Source organism: Hippopotamus amphibius, chromosome 1 (genome assembly GCF_030028045.1).
Source record: "Hippopotamus amphibius kiboko isolate mHipAmp2 chromosome 1, mHipAmp2.hap2, whole genome shotgun sequence".
In the NCBI taxonomy this organism is placed as follows: domain Eukaryota; kingdom Metazoa; phylum Chordata; class Mammalia; order Artiodactyla; family Hippopotamidae; genus Hippopotamus; species Hippopotamus amphibius.
The window spans coordinates 237316578-237336949 of record NC_080186.1 but is presented as its reverse complement, the minus strand read 5'-3'; the positions used below and the strand labels follow the sequence as shown (position 1 = coordinate 237336949).

General features: G+C 37.3%; 1 protein-coding gene across 3 annotated transcripts in view; it reads left to right on the top strand.

The window, feature by feature from the left end:
* Nucleotides 1-20372, top strand: part of PARP8 (poly(ADP-ribose) polymerase family member 8) — a 167484-nt gene that overhangs the window by 129850 nt on the left and 17262 nt on the right. For all 3 annotated transcript variants that reach the window (XM_057743761.1, XM_057743760.1, XM_057743763.1), the window contains 5 exons: nt 8485-8577; nt 14065-14190; nt 15431-15496; nt 17963-18030; nt 19788-19836. In XM_057743761.1, coding sequence (XP_057599744.1) covers nt 8485-8577; nt 14065-14190; nt 15431-15496; nt 17963-18030; nt 19788-19836 — 402 coding nt within the window. The remainder of the gene's footprint in view (nt 1-8484; nt 8578-14064; nt 14191-15430; nt 15497-17962; nt 18031-19787; nt 19837-20372) is intronic.

Sequence of the window (20372 nt, the reverse complement as noted above, 5' to 3'; positions counted from 1 at the left end):
ATCCACAAATACAGGATATCTTTGCATTTATCTAGATGTTTTAAAATGTCTTTTTACACTGCTTTTTAGTTTTGGTGTTCGTCTTGCACACCCTTGGGTAAGTTTATTTGTAAGCAGTTTGTTATTTTTGAGGCTCTTGCCACTTGTAATGAGCATTGTATTAGAGGCTCTAGCCTGGCAATCAAGAAGAGAAAAATGACAGTGTGTCCGCACTGGACAGGAAAGACTAAAGCAGTCTGTTTGCAGACGACATGAGCACTGTGTACCAGGCACCCTGTGTAGATATTTTGCATGTTGCTTCCTTACTTGATCTTCACAAAGCTCCGTGGTTTAGGTCTTTTTGTACCCATAGTGCACATAAGGGGATTAAGATTCAAAGAGGTTAGGCAATTTATTTGGTATCACCCAGCTATGTGAGTGGAAGCTGACCTTTGAACCTGATTCTGTCTGACTTCAAAACTGCATCACATTTATTGAAGGCTTTATGAGTATAAGGCACCATGCTAGATTCTGTTGCACTTTTTAAGAGAAATTTGTCCTGTCCTTAGGACTATATGTTTGAAAAGATAAGTTACAAAGCTTAGAAGGTAGACATTTTTTGTATTTCCAGATTTATGCTTTAAAAAACATATATCTAGACATTTATGTGTAGGTTTTATGATGTATTTGTTTCATTTTTGTTTATGAGAACCATAAAAAAGTTTTTTCTTGCCACCCATATGCTACTTTTTAACAGTCAGTTATTCCTATTAAAGAGATACATTGTTATTCTGAAACCCAAATTAACTAAATCAGAATTTATTTTATTGAGTATTTGTGCAAGATTGTTATTTTTAGTTGATACACGGAAATGTATAGTTATGATGAGAGGATCCTTTGATCATGTCAGTTTATCCCATTAAGGGGGCCTGTTTTGTTTTTTTTGTTTGTTTTTTGTCATTGTGCATCTGTGGATCTTGATTTATTTCGTGATCTTTGGCAATGAGATTTTCATTGCAGTAGGTAATAGTGATATTATTAATGGCATACACTTTTTGAGTGCTTTTTATGTCATCATGTTTTTGAAGTTTTTTATATGGACTGTCTTATTTAATCCTGAAAATAACCCTGTGAGCTAGGTGTTAATACTATCCCTGCTCTGTAGATGAGGAGCACAGTAATTTTTTAAACATCACGCTGCTAGTAAGTGACAGGGACAGCATTCCAACCCTGGCAGAGTGGCACCAAGGCCATGGCTCTTGATCGTGATGCTGCTCTTGACTCATGTACTTGACTGCTTTTACATCCTGGAAGTTTACTACCCATGTTGTTGGGAGTTTGCTCTTTGTGGTTTAATTACTGGCAGTTCATTCTGTAATAGGTAATAGAAATATCATAGTTGATTTAGTATTCTCTGTGCCTTGCTCCAGGTGCTGTTTTACTTTATCTCTGTTTTTCTGCACCATTAAAGTTTGCTGTCTCTCTCTAGAAATGGAAATGCTTTCATAAACAAGATAGAAAACACTTTCTAAATAAATATAGCTAGTTATCAGGTGGTTTTATGTTGCTCTGATTCAGAATGATATCTAAGGAAATCAGAAAACTTACGTTGGTTTCTTAAATAGTAAGATAAGTGACATATGAAATCAGATCAGGAAATGAAAATAGAGAAACATCTCATAGGCAAAGGAAGAAAAGTAAACAAAACTACCTCCTGGTTCTGTTAAACAGATATTTCACCTAAATCAGGTATATTCATTTTTTTCTGTATCTCTCTTATATTTACATTGCAGTATGTTTTGCTGTAATTTCAATAATGTATGGCGTGTATAATTTCAATAATGTATAATAGTTATTACAAATATACTTTCCTATGGGTTATTAATAAACTGACCCGTTGGCCACCTCTTCAGCCCATATAACACGTTAAAAGCTGTGGTATATCCCCGAGCTATCAGGAGGGTGGGTCATAGCCCCACGGACGATTAAATCGGCTCAGTGAAACTTGGTTTCCATAGATTTCTCTGCCTGTGTTTATTACGTTTGTTAGATCTTTCTCTGTAACAATCCAAACTGTTTCTTATATTTTGTCTCTTTTCTTCACACCTGATTGTTTTTTAAATGACAGAAGTCCCCTTTTACCCCTGTATCCCAAAAGTCCTAAATTTTTACTCACTGTTTTCCTGTTCTGCTGCTACACTCAGAGGTCTAGCTAGGTAAGCGTGTCGCCCTTTTGCAATGTGAGGAACTTAACCACTTATTTAGAAATACCATGGTGCTCTGATTTTCTCTTTTGTTTGTAAAGGTTACAAACATCACTCTCAGGCGTGAGTCCTGACCTGTAATACTTTGGATCTGCATAAAACTCACATTATCAGGAGGGTTGTTCAGAGTCTCAGAAATTCAGTTCGCTGGTGTGGTCTGCATTGTGATCAGAAAACCAAACCAAACCAAACCAAACCACTGGTTGGAATCAGCTAGAGTGTTGTTGCAGAGACAGGTTTGGAGACGCTGTAAAATGTTGATTTGGGTCTTCATCGAGTGTGTTTGCACACCAGGAAAACAAGAATTTACTGCCAGAATCACCACTGCTTTAATCGGCCTACAGGTTCCTAGTGCCCGTGTGTGTTTGCTGTACGCACCTTAAACACCCCCTTCTTGGGTCAGTGCAGGTGTCTGTCCCCTTGTGTGAGCCCTGTGTGTGGGCTGCGGAATCCTGTTGGAGAAAACCACTCACGTGGTGCTGCGGCTTCGTGTCCCTGTAACGTTGGAACTTTGTCGATGAGTCTTGACACTCACTTCCGTGTGTCCCTGGTTAACAGACTTTCCTGGTTCCCACATCAATATGTGATACGAGAATCACGACTTCCTTTTCTTCTCTTGCTGTGTGTGAATGTCCCGCACTACTTACTCTGAATTCTCAGGCCTGAGATTCTGCTGCCACCTCTTGAGAACAATGCCCATTCCTACTAAAACAGCGTCAGAGAAACCTGTGAATCTAGTAATTCTGTGTGTCCAGTCTTGCTGTGGACCTTAGACAGATGTTTGTAACTTAGGTTCTTGTTTGCAGAGTGAAATTAACAATACTCAGCGATAATTTGGTCATAGTTTAAGGCACTCCCTTGATCATTCTTGAGAAACTGAGTGTGTGGGTAAACCTGGATATGTCCCATCTTACCTTCGGAGAGGAAAACAGGTTGGTCTTGTTGTTTTTAGGTCCGACTTTAGTATTTGAAGAATGGATGAAAAAGCATAGCCTGTTTTCTCCCTGCTCCCCTCCCAGTCCATCTCGTGGAAGTTAACATTTCACGTTCCGAAATACAGGCTAAACTAAATAACTAGCCAAAAAACTTTCCGTTCAAAAATATAATTATTTTTACATCCAAATTGAGCAGAAATTGGTTTTCATGTTCAAACAACAGCTTTAGATTTATGAGACAGTAGAGACCACCATGTATATTGGGGCCTAACCAGGCCTGATCCTATTTTATTGTAGATCTGTCTTGATCTCTGTGGGATTCCTGTCTTTCTTAATGGACAGTAAGTCTTTCCCTATCTCAAAAGTGTCTCTCTTCCAAACCATGAAAAAAACCCAACGTACTGACTAGAAAACTGGAAATACAGAGAATTAAAGGCTTGTAGGTTTTGTGTTTCTAGTAGATATTCTTAATTATTCTCATATGTTTTCAACGTTTTTAAATTATGAGGTTGTATTTACATTGCTTGTTTCTTTTTTAACAAGAAAAACTTCAGTAACAAATTAAGGCTTTGATAAACCACAGATATGAAAATAAAAGTGCTGCTTCACGATATGCTTCAGTGAAAATTCTTATTAAACACTTATTTTTGTATACACATTGCATTAAACCAAGTAGAAGAGACAGCATATCCCGGTTACCTAATACTGTTAATATTTAAATATCTCTCTATACCTCAAGGAGATTTTATAAACCTTGTCTCACTTGATACTCTTTCTCACTTGGTCCTTTTATCAGCCTAGTGAACTAGGTCTGATTTTATCCCTGTTTTATAGCTAGGAAACTGAACTATGCGCATATGCTCCAGCTGGAGCAGTATCCACTTTTATCTGTTGTATATATTGGGCTTACATGAAATATTTTGTTTGAAAAAAAAAAAGACCATGGCAAAAAAGATTTGAAAACCACTCACCTACACTGTGCTACATATATAAGTACATAGCTAGTTCTCTTGAGTTGTGTCATTTCTATTTTGAGTAGGAAGTAATGTAAATTCATTGAAAACACAAAGTTTCTAAAATGCAGTTAGGTTCTAAAATATTCTTTAGGGCTTAAAGCCATGTTTTGAAACATGTTTTTACTGTTCACATTTAAATTGCTTTGATTCAAATAAAATTAAAAATGTATTCGTCTTAGCTTAAAAATTTCTAAAATGAATTTTAAGTTAGGGACATGTAAAGTTTCCCACGTTTGTAAATGGTGCATAGTGAACGTTGTATCGCAAATACACTGTGTGTATTACATGTAATGGCAGAAGGCACTTGCCATGGTTTTACAGTTTAAGTTATAGGGACTAATTGTTGGAAGGCAACATAGTAGTACAACATTTAAGAATAGATAATATTTTATAAATTGAAACTAACAGATTTATTGTAAACTCGAATTAGTAAATAATGTACGTTTTGGGTGATATTAAGGCATACATACTTTGTATTAACGTATGTTTCATAAAACACAATTTCACTTATCCAGCAACAGCTATTCAATGACTACGTTTTATTTTGGATTGATGCTGGAGTTTTCAGTGCAGATGCTGTAGTTACAGCAGAATTTGTTGGGAGCAGGGTATTGGCTGGCAGTCAGCACAAAGTGGGAGAATGTCAATTACAATATAACTGCATATTTTATTAAGAAAGAATGAATCAGTTTCTTTCCTTGAATAGGATGTCCTTTCTGTGAGACATCTAATCTTGATTACTTATGATTTGAGAACTTTCTTTTAGTACGCCATCTTGTGTTGACATTTTGAACTCCTCAAATAAAATGTGGGTAAACACAGGAGAGGATCAATAATCTACAAAAACTAGCTGGCAGATGGTTATCTCAAAGTTAAACTCATTTATATCTTGAATACTCTATTGAATGTTCAGTAAAAAATGATTGATAGGTATAACATTGTTCTTTTAAAAAGTCACTGGCATTTACTTAGTATGGTGTTAGTATAGTACATAAATTAATCACAATATTACTGCCTCTGCAGTTGCTATTTTAAAAAAAGTAAGATAAAATTATTTTTGTAAGAATGTAATGTGTAGCTCACTTCAGATTTTCCAACATGATAGCAAAATTTCTTTCTTCCCCCCCAAACCAAGTTTTCTATCGTACCCAATTTTCTTCCACAAGCAATTGCAGTGACAGGATATTCCTAGAAATGAGCCTTATAAATTCGAGTATGGGAAGAAAGGCCACTTTTCAGCGAAAAAAAATGCAAGAAAGAAAAGGAATGTCTATAAAGTAATTAAGCCATAGCTTTACATGAGGAATGTAGGTTTATTATTTAAACTAATGGGTCAGTTGGTAAGTCCGTGTAACTTGGAGATTTAGAGGTTTGGATACAAACAGAAGTGGGAGGGGGAATGAAAGAGTAACTCAGGAGCCTGCGCTGTAGAAAACACTGAGCTGTTGCTCACTTGCTACCCAAGATAAAGGCTAGAAGGTCTAGGCAAAATTGGTAAAAAATCATTTGAGACAAAGTCAGAGTGGCACACGAATACCTAGGATTGGGGACAAAGTGTGCTGATAGAATGTTCAAATTTCAAAAAATTATCTTCCAATCTAGTTTAGCAGAGTATTTTATTTCATTTTCAGTTGTATCATTTGAGGCAACAATTTGGTGCCGAAAAGGTAGTTTCTGCTTGTGTTCCCTGAACGTGCGTGTGAACACACACACATACAGGTATTTCAGGAGGATCACAAAGTAAGTGTAATTAATTATCCATGGTTCAAATAAGAAAATAAAAACCAGTCATTACTCACGTCTACTAAATGAGCCTTACCCTGTTATTCAAGTTTGGGGTTGATGGATTTTAGTCGTAAAATAGTGTATGGTTATTTGGCAGTCGTATTATCAAAACCAAAGTACCTTCTGCGTCTCTGTTTACTCCCTCAGGGAACTTTGGGTATCTGGCAGCATACGTGAATTAATTCCTGTGGCCCCTTATGGTTTCCAAGGTTTATGTCCCCCGGGTTCTTGTTTGTATACAGTTTCACTGTACTCAGACGCCAGTATCGTGTTTGACACTATAGTAAACGTGCAAGGAAGCAGTTGATGTTACTATTTCAGACCACACCCATGCTCCCGGAAAGTGAACAGAAGAAGCAACCCAGTGTCAGTGGGGGAGGCTGAGGAGGGAACATACGTGCACGTAGGTACACGTGGAGAAAGTAGTACACAAGAAAAAGTAGTGGAAGTTGAAGTCTGCTTTAAGTATATCCGGATATATGCAGCAGTATGTATAGTTTGAGTCCGGATGAAGAATTTTCTCCAGTTAGTTTCCTAACATAGGTAGTTTTTCCTGATATTTCTGAAATAGAATCAAACTTTCCTTTTACGGCTGACAAAGGAAATATATAAATTTATTTGTTTCGAAATTTCTCCTTGGGGAAAGTCAACCAGAAGTCTTTTGTGTGATTGGTGATGCTTTTTGTCTACAAAGCCACCTGGTGGGCCCATTCTGAACATAAAGGATGCTCGGGATGGGGCCATCCTTCCCCACTAGTTAAGCAGTGGACGAAGGCGTCCTCTGAAAAGAGCGAGCACAGGAGCAGAGGCGCTGACAAATGTGTCTGTCTGCCGTGCTGGGCACCATGGGCTGCGTCATGTTAGGCTTCATCAGCTACCTAATGCAATGTAACTTGGGAGATAAGATAAATCAAACAGATGACACTGTATTAGATTTGAAAGATGAGAGCTCTTCCAAAGCAATTGCAGAGTGTATATTTCAGTGCTGTTGACTTCAGGAGGTTATTGAAGTCAAAAGTCTTTGCAACAAAACCAATCTTTCAAGAGCTGGGTAGCAAGTAAGCAGAGTCATGCTTATTTCCCCCAGAGAAGATTACCTAGGAAGAAATAGAATTCTCCTTTTTATATTTGTTTTGCACAGCTTTGGAGTTTAACCTCATTTTTTTGTATATCACCAGCTTAGGTATCTAATTTTTTTTTAGTGCATCTCATGTGTAAATGTGTATTAAGCAGGCGAGATGGATTTTCCAATTAAAGGGTGTTTTCATCTATTGCTAAATCATTCTGAGTGCAAGTGCCTAAAATTAACTGAAATGGATTTTTTAGTCATATTAGTGACTTTGTATCAGTAAATGATTATTTACTAATTGTTACCTAAATTTAGATGTTTAATTCTTTAAAATAAAGTGATATTTCTTCCATTTTCCCCTCTCCAGTTTTATTGAGATATGTGACATACAGCATTGTGTGAGTTTAGGATGTATAGCATAATGATTCGTATTACATGCATCATGAAATGATTACCACAGTAAGTTTAGTAAATATCCATTGTCTCGTATTAATACAAAATAAAAGAAAAGGAAAAAAGTATTTTTCCTTGTGATGAGAATTCTTAGGATTTACTCTCTTAACTTTCGTACATAACAGACACCAGTGTTGATTATCTTAATTATGTTGTACATTATATTCCTGGTAGTTATTTATCTTAGAATTGGAAGTTTGTACCTTTTGACCACCTTCTTCCAATTCTCCCTCCCTCCACCCCTCCGCCTCTGGTAAGCACAAATCTGATTTCTTTTTCTGTGAGTTTGTTTGTGAAGTGTAATTGACCTACATCCAACACTCTGTTCGTTCCTGGTGCACAACATAGTGATCTGGTATTTCTGTACGTTACAAAATGATCACCACAATAAATCTGGTTACCATCTGTCACCGTCCAGAGGTACTGCTCTATTACTGACTGTTTTCCCCACAGCGTGCAGTTCATCCCTGTGACTGTTTAGTTTGGTAACGGGAAGTTTGTACCTCTTCATCTCCCTCGCCTGTTTCCCGCCTCCTGCCACCTGCCTCCCTGCTGGCAGGCACCTGTTTGTCCTCTGTATCTGTGACTCTGTTTATATCTTGTTATGTTTGTTTGTTTGTTTTATAGATACATATAAGTGAAATCATACAGCATTTGTCTTTCTGTGTCTGATTTATTTCAGTTAGCATAATACCCTCTGGGTCTGCCCATGCTCTCGCAAATGGCAATATTTCACTCTTTTTTTTATGGCTGAGGAAGATTCCGTTGTCTTTATATATACCACATCTTCATCCATTCATCTGTCAATGGGCACTTAAGTAGCTTCCATATCCGGGCTGTTGTAAATAATAATTATATAATATTTCTTCCTTTTTAATATTCTAAAACATTGCATTTTCTATTTATTATAAAGACTGTTGAACATTAATTTAGGAATTGGAAGAAGGGCAAAAGTGTTGAATTGGTCCCCCTTTCTTTCGTAGCCTACTGTGTGTGAACGAGAGCTGTGTGTATTTGCTTTCCAAACCCTGGGAGTAATGACTGAAGCTGCTGATGAAATAGCAACTGGAGCTCAGGTAGTAACACACGACACTAATTATTCCATGTATTGATTTGAAAAATTTATTCTGTCCACTAGCGAACTTTGCCCTTCTTTGGGGCAAATTTTGGATAGTTTCTTGATAGATTAAGAAAGCAAACCAGCATGTGATATTTTTAGATAGAAACTTTGCCAACTTTATCTAATGTGTGTTTTGTCATTTCGCAATTGCCAAGAGGAGAAGTTAAACCAGCTTTAATTGTTTGAAAAAATAATTGCGTTTCTTTCTTATATGATGAAATTGAGATACTGAAACCCTTGCACTTGCATTATGTGAAATTTATTTGTAAAGTTATGGTGCCATAAAATGGAAGCCAATTTATTTTTAAAACTTAGGTGAAAAGATAATGGACAGAACATGTAATAAAAAGAGAGCATTCAGTTTTACAATAGCAGTGTTTATGATATAGGAAGAAAAATATAAAAACAAAGAAACAACTTGAAAGTAGAGAAGCATCCACGTTTCTGGAAAGGAAAAAAATTCGGTTGTAAAGATACCAAAATTTATTACTTCATGCAATGTCATTAAAATTTCAACTCGTTTTTGCTCATTTATGAAACCTGACTGAAATACTCATAAATACATGAGAAAGAAATCACAGAAAACAAAAAATAATGAATGTTAATTAAGTGAGGCTAGACCAACCAAATATAAAACTTTATTATGTAATCCTGTGATATTTTAACAAAATACATTACTGGCAAAAAGGAGAAAGATTATCCCCAGAATAGGTCAAGTTATGAACACATTTAATACATATTAAAGGAGGTATCCCATAATGTCGTAAAATAAAAACGGTGTAGTGAGGTGGGAACGAATGACCTGCAACATGGGGGAAAAAGCAGTTTAGCTCTTTACCTGTGTGTGAAAACAAATTCCAGATGGCTTAAAGAACAGTTTTGCTTGAACGTATCATATCCAGACTGGAGGAGAGTTGAATTAAGCATGCACGGCCTAGGCAGGGCGTCAAGTTCATGCCTTTGTGCAGATACAAGAAATCACAGAGAAGAATATCAGCAAATCTGAGTCCCTACATACTTCACATTTTTACCTCAAAAAATAGTGAACACTAAGAGCTAACACACTTAATGAAAAAGTGTTTTGCTACAAGCTTAATTACATAGAAGCTCATCAAAACGGAGACAAAACCCATGAGGATCATAAATTAATAGAGGACATGAACGCACCATGCACAAATGGCGGACCTGTAGTTAGTAAAGGAACATGAGAAAATATTTACCTTCACTAAAAATCAGAGGAAGCTAAATGGAAAAGAATCTTAAAGAATTCACAAAGGTGGGTGGGAAGGATGATCATGCGACAGACATGTGGCCATTCTTGCAGGAAGTGTCAGATGCCTGCTCTGTAACAGGCAGCATGCCCGTGTAAGGTAACGGTTACCACAGACGACCCACGCCTCGCGGATTTACACTCCCTTGGCCTGCTTGTTTCACTGATGAGCTGAACTGAGATGCGTCCGCCTGATGAATTTTAAGGACAGTATTTGTGATGTGATAAGTTATAAATGAAAGTAATGCAAACAGTAGAACATTGCTCACATGCGATGTGGGAAAAATGATCCCATGATTAAAATAAGTTTTGAAAAGGCAGCTTAATATTGCCCCTACACCCAATGTGCACACATTTGCATACTGAAAGCTCTGAGAATCCCTGAAACTGAGGAAAATGACTACCTATACTTACAGCATTTCTCAAATGTATCTGACCATGGTGAGTCTTTATCTTTTTTTTAAATGGGAACACTTTTCTCACCCCTTGAAACTAATATTGCTCAAAAAAAAGGTACTTTAATACATGCTATTTATAGCTCTGTAAAAATTAACTTTACACAGGTGTGTTTGTAAATATGCATACACACATACATGTATATTTGGTTATATATGTGTGTGTGTATATATATGTATAATTATTCTAGTAGTGTAGTTAATATTTATGCATTTTACTGTAAGTAGATTATCCCTCATACAATTTGAAAAGGGAAAGAAGTAAAGCCTAGAAATAAATAATTGATTAGAAGGAAGATTAACATATTAACAGTAGGCTTGGTTGATAGAATATAGGTGCTTTTTTCCTCCTCTTATTGTAGATGCATCTCTAGAAATAATGATTCTTAAAGTGGAATTACTTTTGTATTATATAATAATAGTAACAAAGCACAAGTACTCAGTCAGATCAATTCAGGGATTCAGCCCTAAAGATTAGCATCCAAACAATCAGAGAATTTAGTGATTCTACTCCAGAGTCAGTGGGGAATATTCTTTTCACCACTTTGAAGGAGATACCCCAGGATTCTGGTTATAGTCCTAGAAAGTACACGGAAGTGGATTCCTTTGCTAAATAAAAGCCATGTCTCTGTGGTCTCGTTGCATCGGTTGACTCCTGGAGTTTTAGTGGTGCTCTGAGGAGCTCTGGAGGCTGCAAGGACGTTCCTTAGAGGGATGTGCAGGAGGCTGGGCTGGGACGAGATTGTTTTGAAGCTTTTGCCACAAGGTGTTTAATTACAGTATTTGATTGAAAGGAGAACATTGTTCAGGTTATTTAGTACCTTTTTTATATTGTGGTTAAAAACACATAACATGTACTATATTCATCATTTTTAAGTACACGGTTCGGTAGTGTTAAGTATATCCACACTGTTGTGAAACAGATTTCCGTAGCTTTTTCATGTTGCAGAACTAAAACTCTATACCCATTCAGAAATTCCCGTTTTCCCCCTGCTCCCATCCCTGGCAAGCACCATTCTACTTTCTGTTTCTGTGAGTTTGATTACTTTAGGTACGTCACAAGTGTAGTCATATAGTACTTGACTTTTTGTGACGGGCTTATTTCACTTAGCAGGATGTCCTCAAGGTTCATCTGTTCTGTAACGAGTGACAGACTTTTCCTTCTTCAGGCTGAATACTGTCCCATTATTTGTGTACACCACATTTTGCTTACGCACTCATCCATCAGTGGATATTCTGGTTGCTCTCACCTCCGGAGTGGCTGTTGTGGGTAATGCTGCTGTGAACATGGGTGGGCAGGCATCTCTTCAAGATCCTTCTTTCAATTCTTTTCGACATATATCCAGAAGGGGGATTATCCCTTCCAGCAGGATCATATGGAATTTCTATTTTTAGCTTTTTGGAGGGACCCCCATACTGTTTCCTGTAGTGATTGCACCATTTTGCAGTCCCATCGGCAATGCACAAGGGTACAGATTTCTCCATGTGTTCACCAACACTTGAAATTCTCTGTTTTCTGGTGGTAGCCATCCTAATGGTTGTGAGGTGATAGCTCATTGTGGTTTGGGTTTGCATTTCTCTAATGACGAGTGATGTTGAGTATCTTTTCATGTGCTTTTTGGCCATATGTATGTGTATCTCCTTAAACGCCTATTCAGTGCTTTTGCCCATTTTAAAATTCAGTTATATGACTTTCTGTTGTTGAGTTATGAGTTCTTCATGTATTCTGGTTATTAACTTCTTATCAGATAAATTATTTGCAACTGTTTTCTCCCATACCATGTGTTTTTTCACTCTTGATTTTGTCCTTTGATGCATAAAAGCTAAGTTTGATATAGTCCTAGCGTCCGTTTTTGTTTTTGTTGCCCATGTGTTGCCTTTGGTGTTATATCTAAAACATCATTGCCAGATCCAATGTCAGAAAGCTTTTCCCCTGCTTTATCACGGGAGTTTTACAGTTTAAGGTTTTATGCTTAGATTTTTGTTTTATTTTGAGTTAATTTTTGTGTGTGCTGTAAGAGATAAGGGTCCAGTGTCATTCTTCTGCATGTGTATATCCAGTTTTCCCACCATCATTTGTAGAAAAGACTGTCTTTTCCCCATTGAGTGGTTCTTGGCACCCTTGTCAATGATCATTTGACCATATACATGAAGGGTATGTATGTTTACAAATCTTCAAATACATACTATGACATATAATTTTGTAAGATATTTATTTAAGATTGTACCAATTTATGGTCCCAAAAGTTTCAAAAAAGGCTCTTTTATGTAACGGATGGTTCTTTCTCAGGAATTCTTGCTTGGGTTTTACTTTATTTAGGAGACCAGATAATGCTGAAGACAATTTATATCTGGGTTAAGGTGCATCTTTCTGGGGTAGAAGGAGTATTATGAGTATGGGAGAGGAAAACAAAAAGGAAAGTTTTATTATGTCTTTATTATTACATCTGTTGCTTGGAATTCAATTTATGGCACACGCACGCACACACATAAATGGAATAGTGTGGTAGAAACATATTCGCTGTTTCAGTTCCACTGTTTTCTGAGTACGTCCTGTGGGTGTCTATGTCTGTGTACTATAGGATGTGTTATTTATAGATCCTATATCCAATGGCTTGAGTGTTGCTCATTATTTTAGGTCACTGGAAATTCTGGATGCTGTGATTGGGTGGATGTGTTTTGCGAGTATACACACAACATAGTGAACCCTACTGTCATGAGGTCACAATACCCCCTTGTTAACCACAAGAATCAAAAATTGTCTTCCCCTTACTGTGCATTTTTTAAATGCCTGTTTCAGACCTTTCTGGACGTATCTTTCCCTATTAAGATTAAGTCACCTGCTTCCTTATGACGTCTCTTGTCCTAACACTATAGATATGTCTGTTCTCATGCGCTCTCTGCACTTAGAGAGGATCGATTTTCTTGCTTCAGTTGCTGGAGCGTGTTGCTTTGGGAACTAGGAAGGGGAGCCATGCTCTTCACGGCTGTGCAGCGCTGCCTCTTAGGGAACCGTGTGGAGGGATCGTAGAAGCACGCAGGAATAGAGCATCTTATTCAACACATCAGAGGTCAGTAATGGCCTTTGTCAGAGGGGCGTAGGAAGAAGGAGGAGGATGTCAAGAGATGTCCTGTTCTTGGAGCATGTCCGACTCGTTTTCTGCAGTTTCCTTCACCCAGAATGGTTTCTCCCCAGAGAGTCACGTGGCTCCTTCTCCCACTCCCTTCTGTTGAAACGTCGCCACGTTTCCTAACCCCTCTAAAACAGTCCGCCCACTACCTTAGTTTCTGATGCCTGCTTTATCTTTATAGCATTTAACACTACCAGATACTGTTTTTAAGCATATATTGTTTAGCTGATTTTTCAGCACATCTTCTCCATTGGAAGGTAAATTTCACAAGACCTTCTCAAGGACCTGTCTTGTTCATTGTCTTTCCATAGAGCCTACAATAATGTCAGCATATATAGTATGTGTTAGTGACAAAGATGTGTTAAAGACAGATATTAAGACGTGAGTAGTTGGAAGCAACACGTGTTAGTTACTTTAAATCAATAGTCAGTTTTGGTCAAATTTGATCTAAAGCCACAAATTAGATTTCAGAGATTGGTAGCCATCCTGAATCTTCCCTAATCCATCACCATGAGAGGGAGAAACAGTGGCCAAAAGCACTTGATAAGACCTGAAGGATGGTAATTATCTTATGTATGTATTTCAAGGTGGTAGATCTGCTAGTATCCATGTGTAGGTCTGCGCTGGAATCTCCTAGAAAAGTGGTCATTTTCGAGCCGTATCCTTCTGTGGTAGATCCTAATGACCCTCAGATGCTGGCCTTCAACCCCAGGGTAAGTAGCTGTCCTAGCACGGCAGCCACACGTTTCCTTTCACAGTACCTGAGATTTTAGCCTCACTAGCTCTCTTCCTTCTTAGCTAAATTACTGTCTCATCATATCCACGACCTGTCACGAACTCTGTATCCATTTATCAAATACGATTCTTTTTCCCCAAATCTGATTTACTTCCACCTTGTCTTTCACGTCCTGTTACTTCTCCTCTCCTTTTCTCCTTTACCATCATTTTCCTAACTTCGCCTCCATGAAACTAGACCCATTTACTCCCCTCAAATTCTGATCTTTACACATCCCATCTGCATGGAAGGTAGGTAAACAGCTATAATAAAGTGGTTTATGATGGTCAACATGATTATTTTAATTTCATTATATATTTTTTGAGATTCCAACTTATGTAATCTCATTTTAATTTTAAGGATCATGGGTAAACGCACAAATTTTCCCTTTTCTTTTGTATTTTTATTTCACCCTCTCTTGCCCTCCCTCTCCTCCCTCGCCAGTTAGTGAAAGTTTATTTCATATTGTTGATCAACTGGCATTTCTTGAGAAAACAATTTTATAAATATTCATGGAGATGAGGCAGAATTCTTCTGAAATAACACAATTCTCAAACTGCATGAGAGTCAAAATTGCCTTAGTTTCTATTACTACTCATCTTGAACACATTTTATGGAAACAATGACTATATAAAATTTTCTTGGAGAAACTTCCCTTCCTTCACAAGTGGCAGCAGTGCACATACTTTCAACACGCTTAAAAATGATCGCTTGAGTGTAGGGTGTAATTAACACACTTAGTCATACTCATTTGGTAACAATTTTCCAGTCAAAAGAAAATGAAAGCAAAATGAAACTCTAAGATTTACAGTGGATTTTGTGTTTCAGAAGGATTCTGTGCTTTCTGTACTCATCATGGCTTCAGTTTTTAGTGGTGAAAACGGGAATCTCAGGAGCCTAGTATCGTTTTGTATTTATAGTTTTTCCCCTGTAAGCTGAACATGATTTTAATGTACTTACACTAAAACTGGCATTATTTTCTTCTTCTCTCTGACTCAGTTAAAAATCCTATGTCCTTGAGCCATCTTATTAAAGTCTTTCCTTTTACGTTCACAACACAGTCATTGCTTTCAAATTGACCCTATGGAAAATTCAGGTACAGAAATAATATGTTTCTCTAGTAATGTGCAGACTTGCAAAGGCTTATAGTGAACACTGTTTTTTCCCCATTCAAACAGAAGAAGAACTATGATCGAGTAATGAAAGCACTGGATAGCATAACTTCTATCAGAGAGATGACACAGGTAAGTATATCATCTTGTGATCTTGTGCAGTTCAGTTCTGCTTCAGTGAAATGATATATTTAAAATATCTGAAAGTACTGGCCATGCAGTGAAATGTAGATTTTCTGTTATACGAGAGTATAATTAAAATCATAAAAAAATTAACTTTGTTTTGTACTAGGATGTTTTAATTAAATGACGTCAGTGTTTTGGCATGCTGCCACTGTGAGTTTGGAGGGTAATTGCGTAATTATAAGCCTAATGCTCTGCTCTCAAACTCAGACAAGAATTTGTTGGAATATCGTCAGGCAAAAGTTAAACCTGATACCATCTTCCTAGACTGTCAATTTTAATTAATGGTAGTAATTTCAAAACATTTTAATGTTAAAATGAAAACTAATATTCTATCAAATATAAATCACAGATAGATATTTTAGATGTAACACAGGATCTCAAAACAACTTTGGAAGACACCAGACCCCTTGAGAGTATCAGTTTGTATTTTTGTCCATTAGGGAAGCTTTGGTGGGAGAGTTTGAGGAGCACAGATCAGGGTTTATTATGAAAGCCTAATATATCACTGGGCTATAGTCCAGCACTTGGAAAAACACATCTTATTGAATTATTGAGGCCTTTCCACTGCCAAAGACTCGGAGAAAGGTTTAAAACTCATCATTGTAAGTAGAAATTAATAATCTGTAATTGACAACAGCACACGTGGGTTCAGTTTGCGTATGGCGGTTTCAAGGTTTGCACCGCCCTAGAGGCCTTTGCAGGTTTATGATAAGTATTACTCTGAGCCATTGCCTTTCTCTGGGGAGGGAATAGTGATTTCTGCAGTCTTGGGGCCCACAAAGCTTCTGTGCCACACACCCTCTCCCCCCACCATCACATCTACTCCACTTGCAGGTGTGCTCCCAAAGTACGTTTTCACATTCCCGAGTTTGACTCTTGGTTCTTTTGATAGTTACTTATTCATCAGGTCAAATACTCATTCATTCATTCAACAAATAGTATGTGTCAGACAATGGTAAACAAGAGATCCTTTGATTCACAAGTTATATTATTTGCTTAAAAGCCATTATTCTTTCCAGCTGTTTTTTTAATGCCATTTCTACATTATCTGAATTCGTTTTATAAACAAATATTTATTATTTGTATAAGGAAAAGAAAACAACAAATGTATTCCCGCTTAGGGGGAAAAGAGAACCTATTGTAGTACCTTACACACGATTAAACATTTTCAGTCACCAGAGACTATGGTATAGGATATTTATACTATACTGTAGGTCCAGATCATTTTTGGATTTAAAAATAGCTACAAACTCTGACTCTGGGATCAGCTCTCTGCCAAGAATTGCTTCCTTTATTCTGGGTCATGTGCAAGCCAGTTGAATGAGAGGCAGTGGAGATGAGGTGGCTGAGGGTCCGCTTGGGAAGTCGGTGGCCCGTGTGGCACAGCTTGCTCATCAGTGACGTGGCCTGCGACCTTGGGCAAGTTGCTTCATTGCTTGATGCCTCAGTGTCTTCACTGCCAAGATGAAAAATAGTAATGCTGCATTCTCCTTCAGTGTTCACTTCATAGGGATGCTGTCAGGTTCTAGCCCATCAAATCCTTTAAACCTCTCCAAATAAATATAGCATTATACTGGCCTATTTTTTAAAATGTACTGCCCTATTGATAGACCTAAATTGTCACAGACAGATTGCCTTTCGTTCTATGAAAAGGTTAATTGTCTGGGTGAATTCCTCCAATACTTTTAAAAGAAGGGGTCTTCTTCTTATGTGAATTTTGTCCAATTTTCTCATGTAAAGATGTACCTGAAGTCAGTACCCTCAGACACGAGCAGGAGTAGCAGCTACTACAAGTTTTGCTTTAATGTTAGTTGAAAGTTAAAAATGTCAAAGAGAAACCAGACACTTAATAAAGGTGGCAAGACAGATTTATTCCAGGACTGCAGTAGAGAGAGACTTGCAGTGTGAGCTGAGATCACCTCCGAGTAAGACAAGGTGACCGAGGTTTTTAAAGTGAAAACAGAGAGGGAACAAAAAGGGGCTACGGAGAAGTGAAAATAGGGGCACTCTGGGGAAGTGGGAGATTTCAGGGGGTATAAGAAGAGAATCACTGAAAGGTTAGCAGTGTGGCTTGGTACCTTTTGTGTTTTGGCAGCATTGGGTTTTCTTGAGCAAAGACTCAGCAGTGGTCTAGGGACTTGGCCTCGTGTATGGAAGTCAGGCTAAATTTTGATTAAGCCTCTTTTCAAAATATTTCAGCAAGTCCTTTGTGCTGCATGGAAGGTCGGAGTTCATATCCTCTTGGGGAGAAGCAGCTAGGGTAATGGTTGCCGTTATCACGTCACAGCCACAAGTCTTCAAGTTTAACTGAGTTAGGCATACCTGTTCAATCTGATTTTCCCTTTGCAAAACAAGAAAAAGAAAAAGGAATTTTTAAGAAAAACTAAGAAGTATAATGACTTTTTTTTTCAGGCACCATATCTGGAAATCAAGAAGCAGATGGATAAACAAGACCCCCTTGCTCATCCCTTACTGCAATGGTATAAAATTTAGTTTTCCTCTTAATGAAAATAGCATCGTTTCCTACTGCCCGCTTTAAGGGGAAAAAAAAAAAAAGCCTATTTTGCAAGACCTGCAATGCTCCAGTTCTAACAAGCCTATGAGGCCTGGTGATTTTACAGCCCAAGAGTCCTTAATGACTCTCACTTTAATTAAAACTTGTACATCACACGGGGAGAAACTGCTGTCATGTGCACGGCACGGATATGCCGTGCAGTTGACAGCCCTGTGTAATCTATAGTTTTTAAAATTTTGATTGGTTGCATTACATGGTGAAGCCATTTTGGCTCATTTAATTTTCTAGTTAACTAAGGGATAGAACCATTTCGAACACTTATTGAAAATCTTTCTAAAATGTACGTGTTTTATAATTTACTCGTTAACAAAGAAGATTTAAATTGGATAAATTCTTTGTCTGATGACTGCAGATGATGTACTGTTTCAGAGGAAGTCGGGTGAGGGACACAGCGTTAGTCCAGCACGGACCCTACAAGAACGGTTAGGCTAAGAATAGTTGAGAGCTGGGTTGAGAACTCACCTTGCTCTACAACACTTACTTCAAATAATTTGCCCGCTGGTTTCTCATCTGCAAAAAGAAAACAATAGTATCTCCTCACTGTACCTATGGGGGTTTTAGGTACGTCTCTTTGAAATCACTGACAGCTCAAAGACTGTGGAATTTACCGCGATTATCATGCAGTCACAGAAATGTAAAGATTATAAGAGATTGGTCTGAATGAGTACTTGTTCCATGCTACAACCAGGAAGTTTTTAAAAAATATGTAAAGATGGGCAAAGGAGACAGGCTCGGACTCCTCAGGATTCTAATTACTTACCTTCTGCTGAGGCAGAACCTTACGAAACACGTGTATTTAGTCTAGTAAAACCATGACAGACCTAGGTTTTAGAAGTCTTTCTTCTTTGTACCTTTTATAACCTATTAGTAAAATTCTGACAAATCGAGTAAAATAACACATAGTTTTTATGTTAACCTTTTAAATGCTCACATTAAGTTGTATTAGAAATGAAGGCAAAAATCTCAAACATTCAGTCTCTCTCTTTTTTCCCCAGAAGTCAGCCTGATTGTTCACTTTTAATTATTTGTGATATCCTTCACTCTTCTTTCAAGCAGAAGAAAATTTACCAACATGTTTTACAGTTTTTTTTAGTTATGTTCTATACTGAAAAGCATAAAGCAGTTAGTTATTTCAGATACCTGAAGTTTTTATGTTTTTTCAACTTCATCGTCTACATATGGTTAATAACAGTTTGTATATAAACCATTGTGTGTATCAGCACAAAGACCCTCAAATACTTAAAGAAAGGAAAAAAAAATCTCTATAAAAACTCATTCTTAGCTTAAGGAGGAGCAGAGGAAGCAGATGTACGCATCAGCTTCTAATCTCTGTATTTAGGTCATCATTATTTGAAAGCGTATTCGTAAATGTTTGCTTTGCTGGTATCTAAGGTTATGGTTATTAAAAATTGTATCTCTTAGGTTTTAAAGAGCTACTTCTGTTTTCTCAGATTAAAATGTTATCTTTTTTATTACATCAGCTCTTTAAATTGTTTCAGGAAGCAAAGCAAAATGATGTAATTAAATAAAATTATTACTCAATTTATTTTATGTCACAGCAAAAATAAGTTTTAATCACTTGCCAGCTGAGGGGGAAAAGAACTTTAAATATATGTGACATACATTTGTGACTGATGGATTGATTATCTTAATTAATTTCAGGGTTATTTCAAGTAATAGGTCACATATTGTGAAACTGCCAGTGAACAGGGTAAGTTGTTTTTTCATATATACATCCAGAAATGGGAGGAATACTTATTAGTTGGGAGAACTGACCCCTGTGATTTTTTAGGCAGCCTCTCCAGGAAATTGAAGTAAACTCAGGCCAAGCCTGATTCTTCAGTTTGAAATGACCATGTGTGCCTCAGCTCTAAGCTTCTCCAAGAAATCAAGTTCAATTTCAGGCTGCTGCCCTGATCTTTTAAGTAAACGAGTCAATATGAAATCATTTAGTTTTTCCACATGTGATAGAAAGAACATTATCTAGAGATTGACCAGAAAAAAGGTAATGTGCTTTCTATCATTGTCAGTTGAAGGCTGGCACAGCTTTACTTTTCTATATTGGAGCAGATATTGCTTCCAGATATCTTACTTATCGGCCTAATACGCTCACAAAATAAAGAAAAAGCTAATGGACTCTGATTTCAGTTTTGATCTTCACCTAGGAACAGTATCCAAAATCTCAGCTCTCCTGTCTATGAAACTCTATTAATAAACTATGAGATTCCTATATATTGGATTCCTATA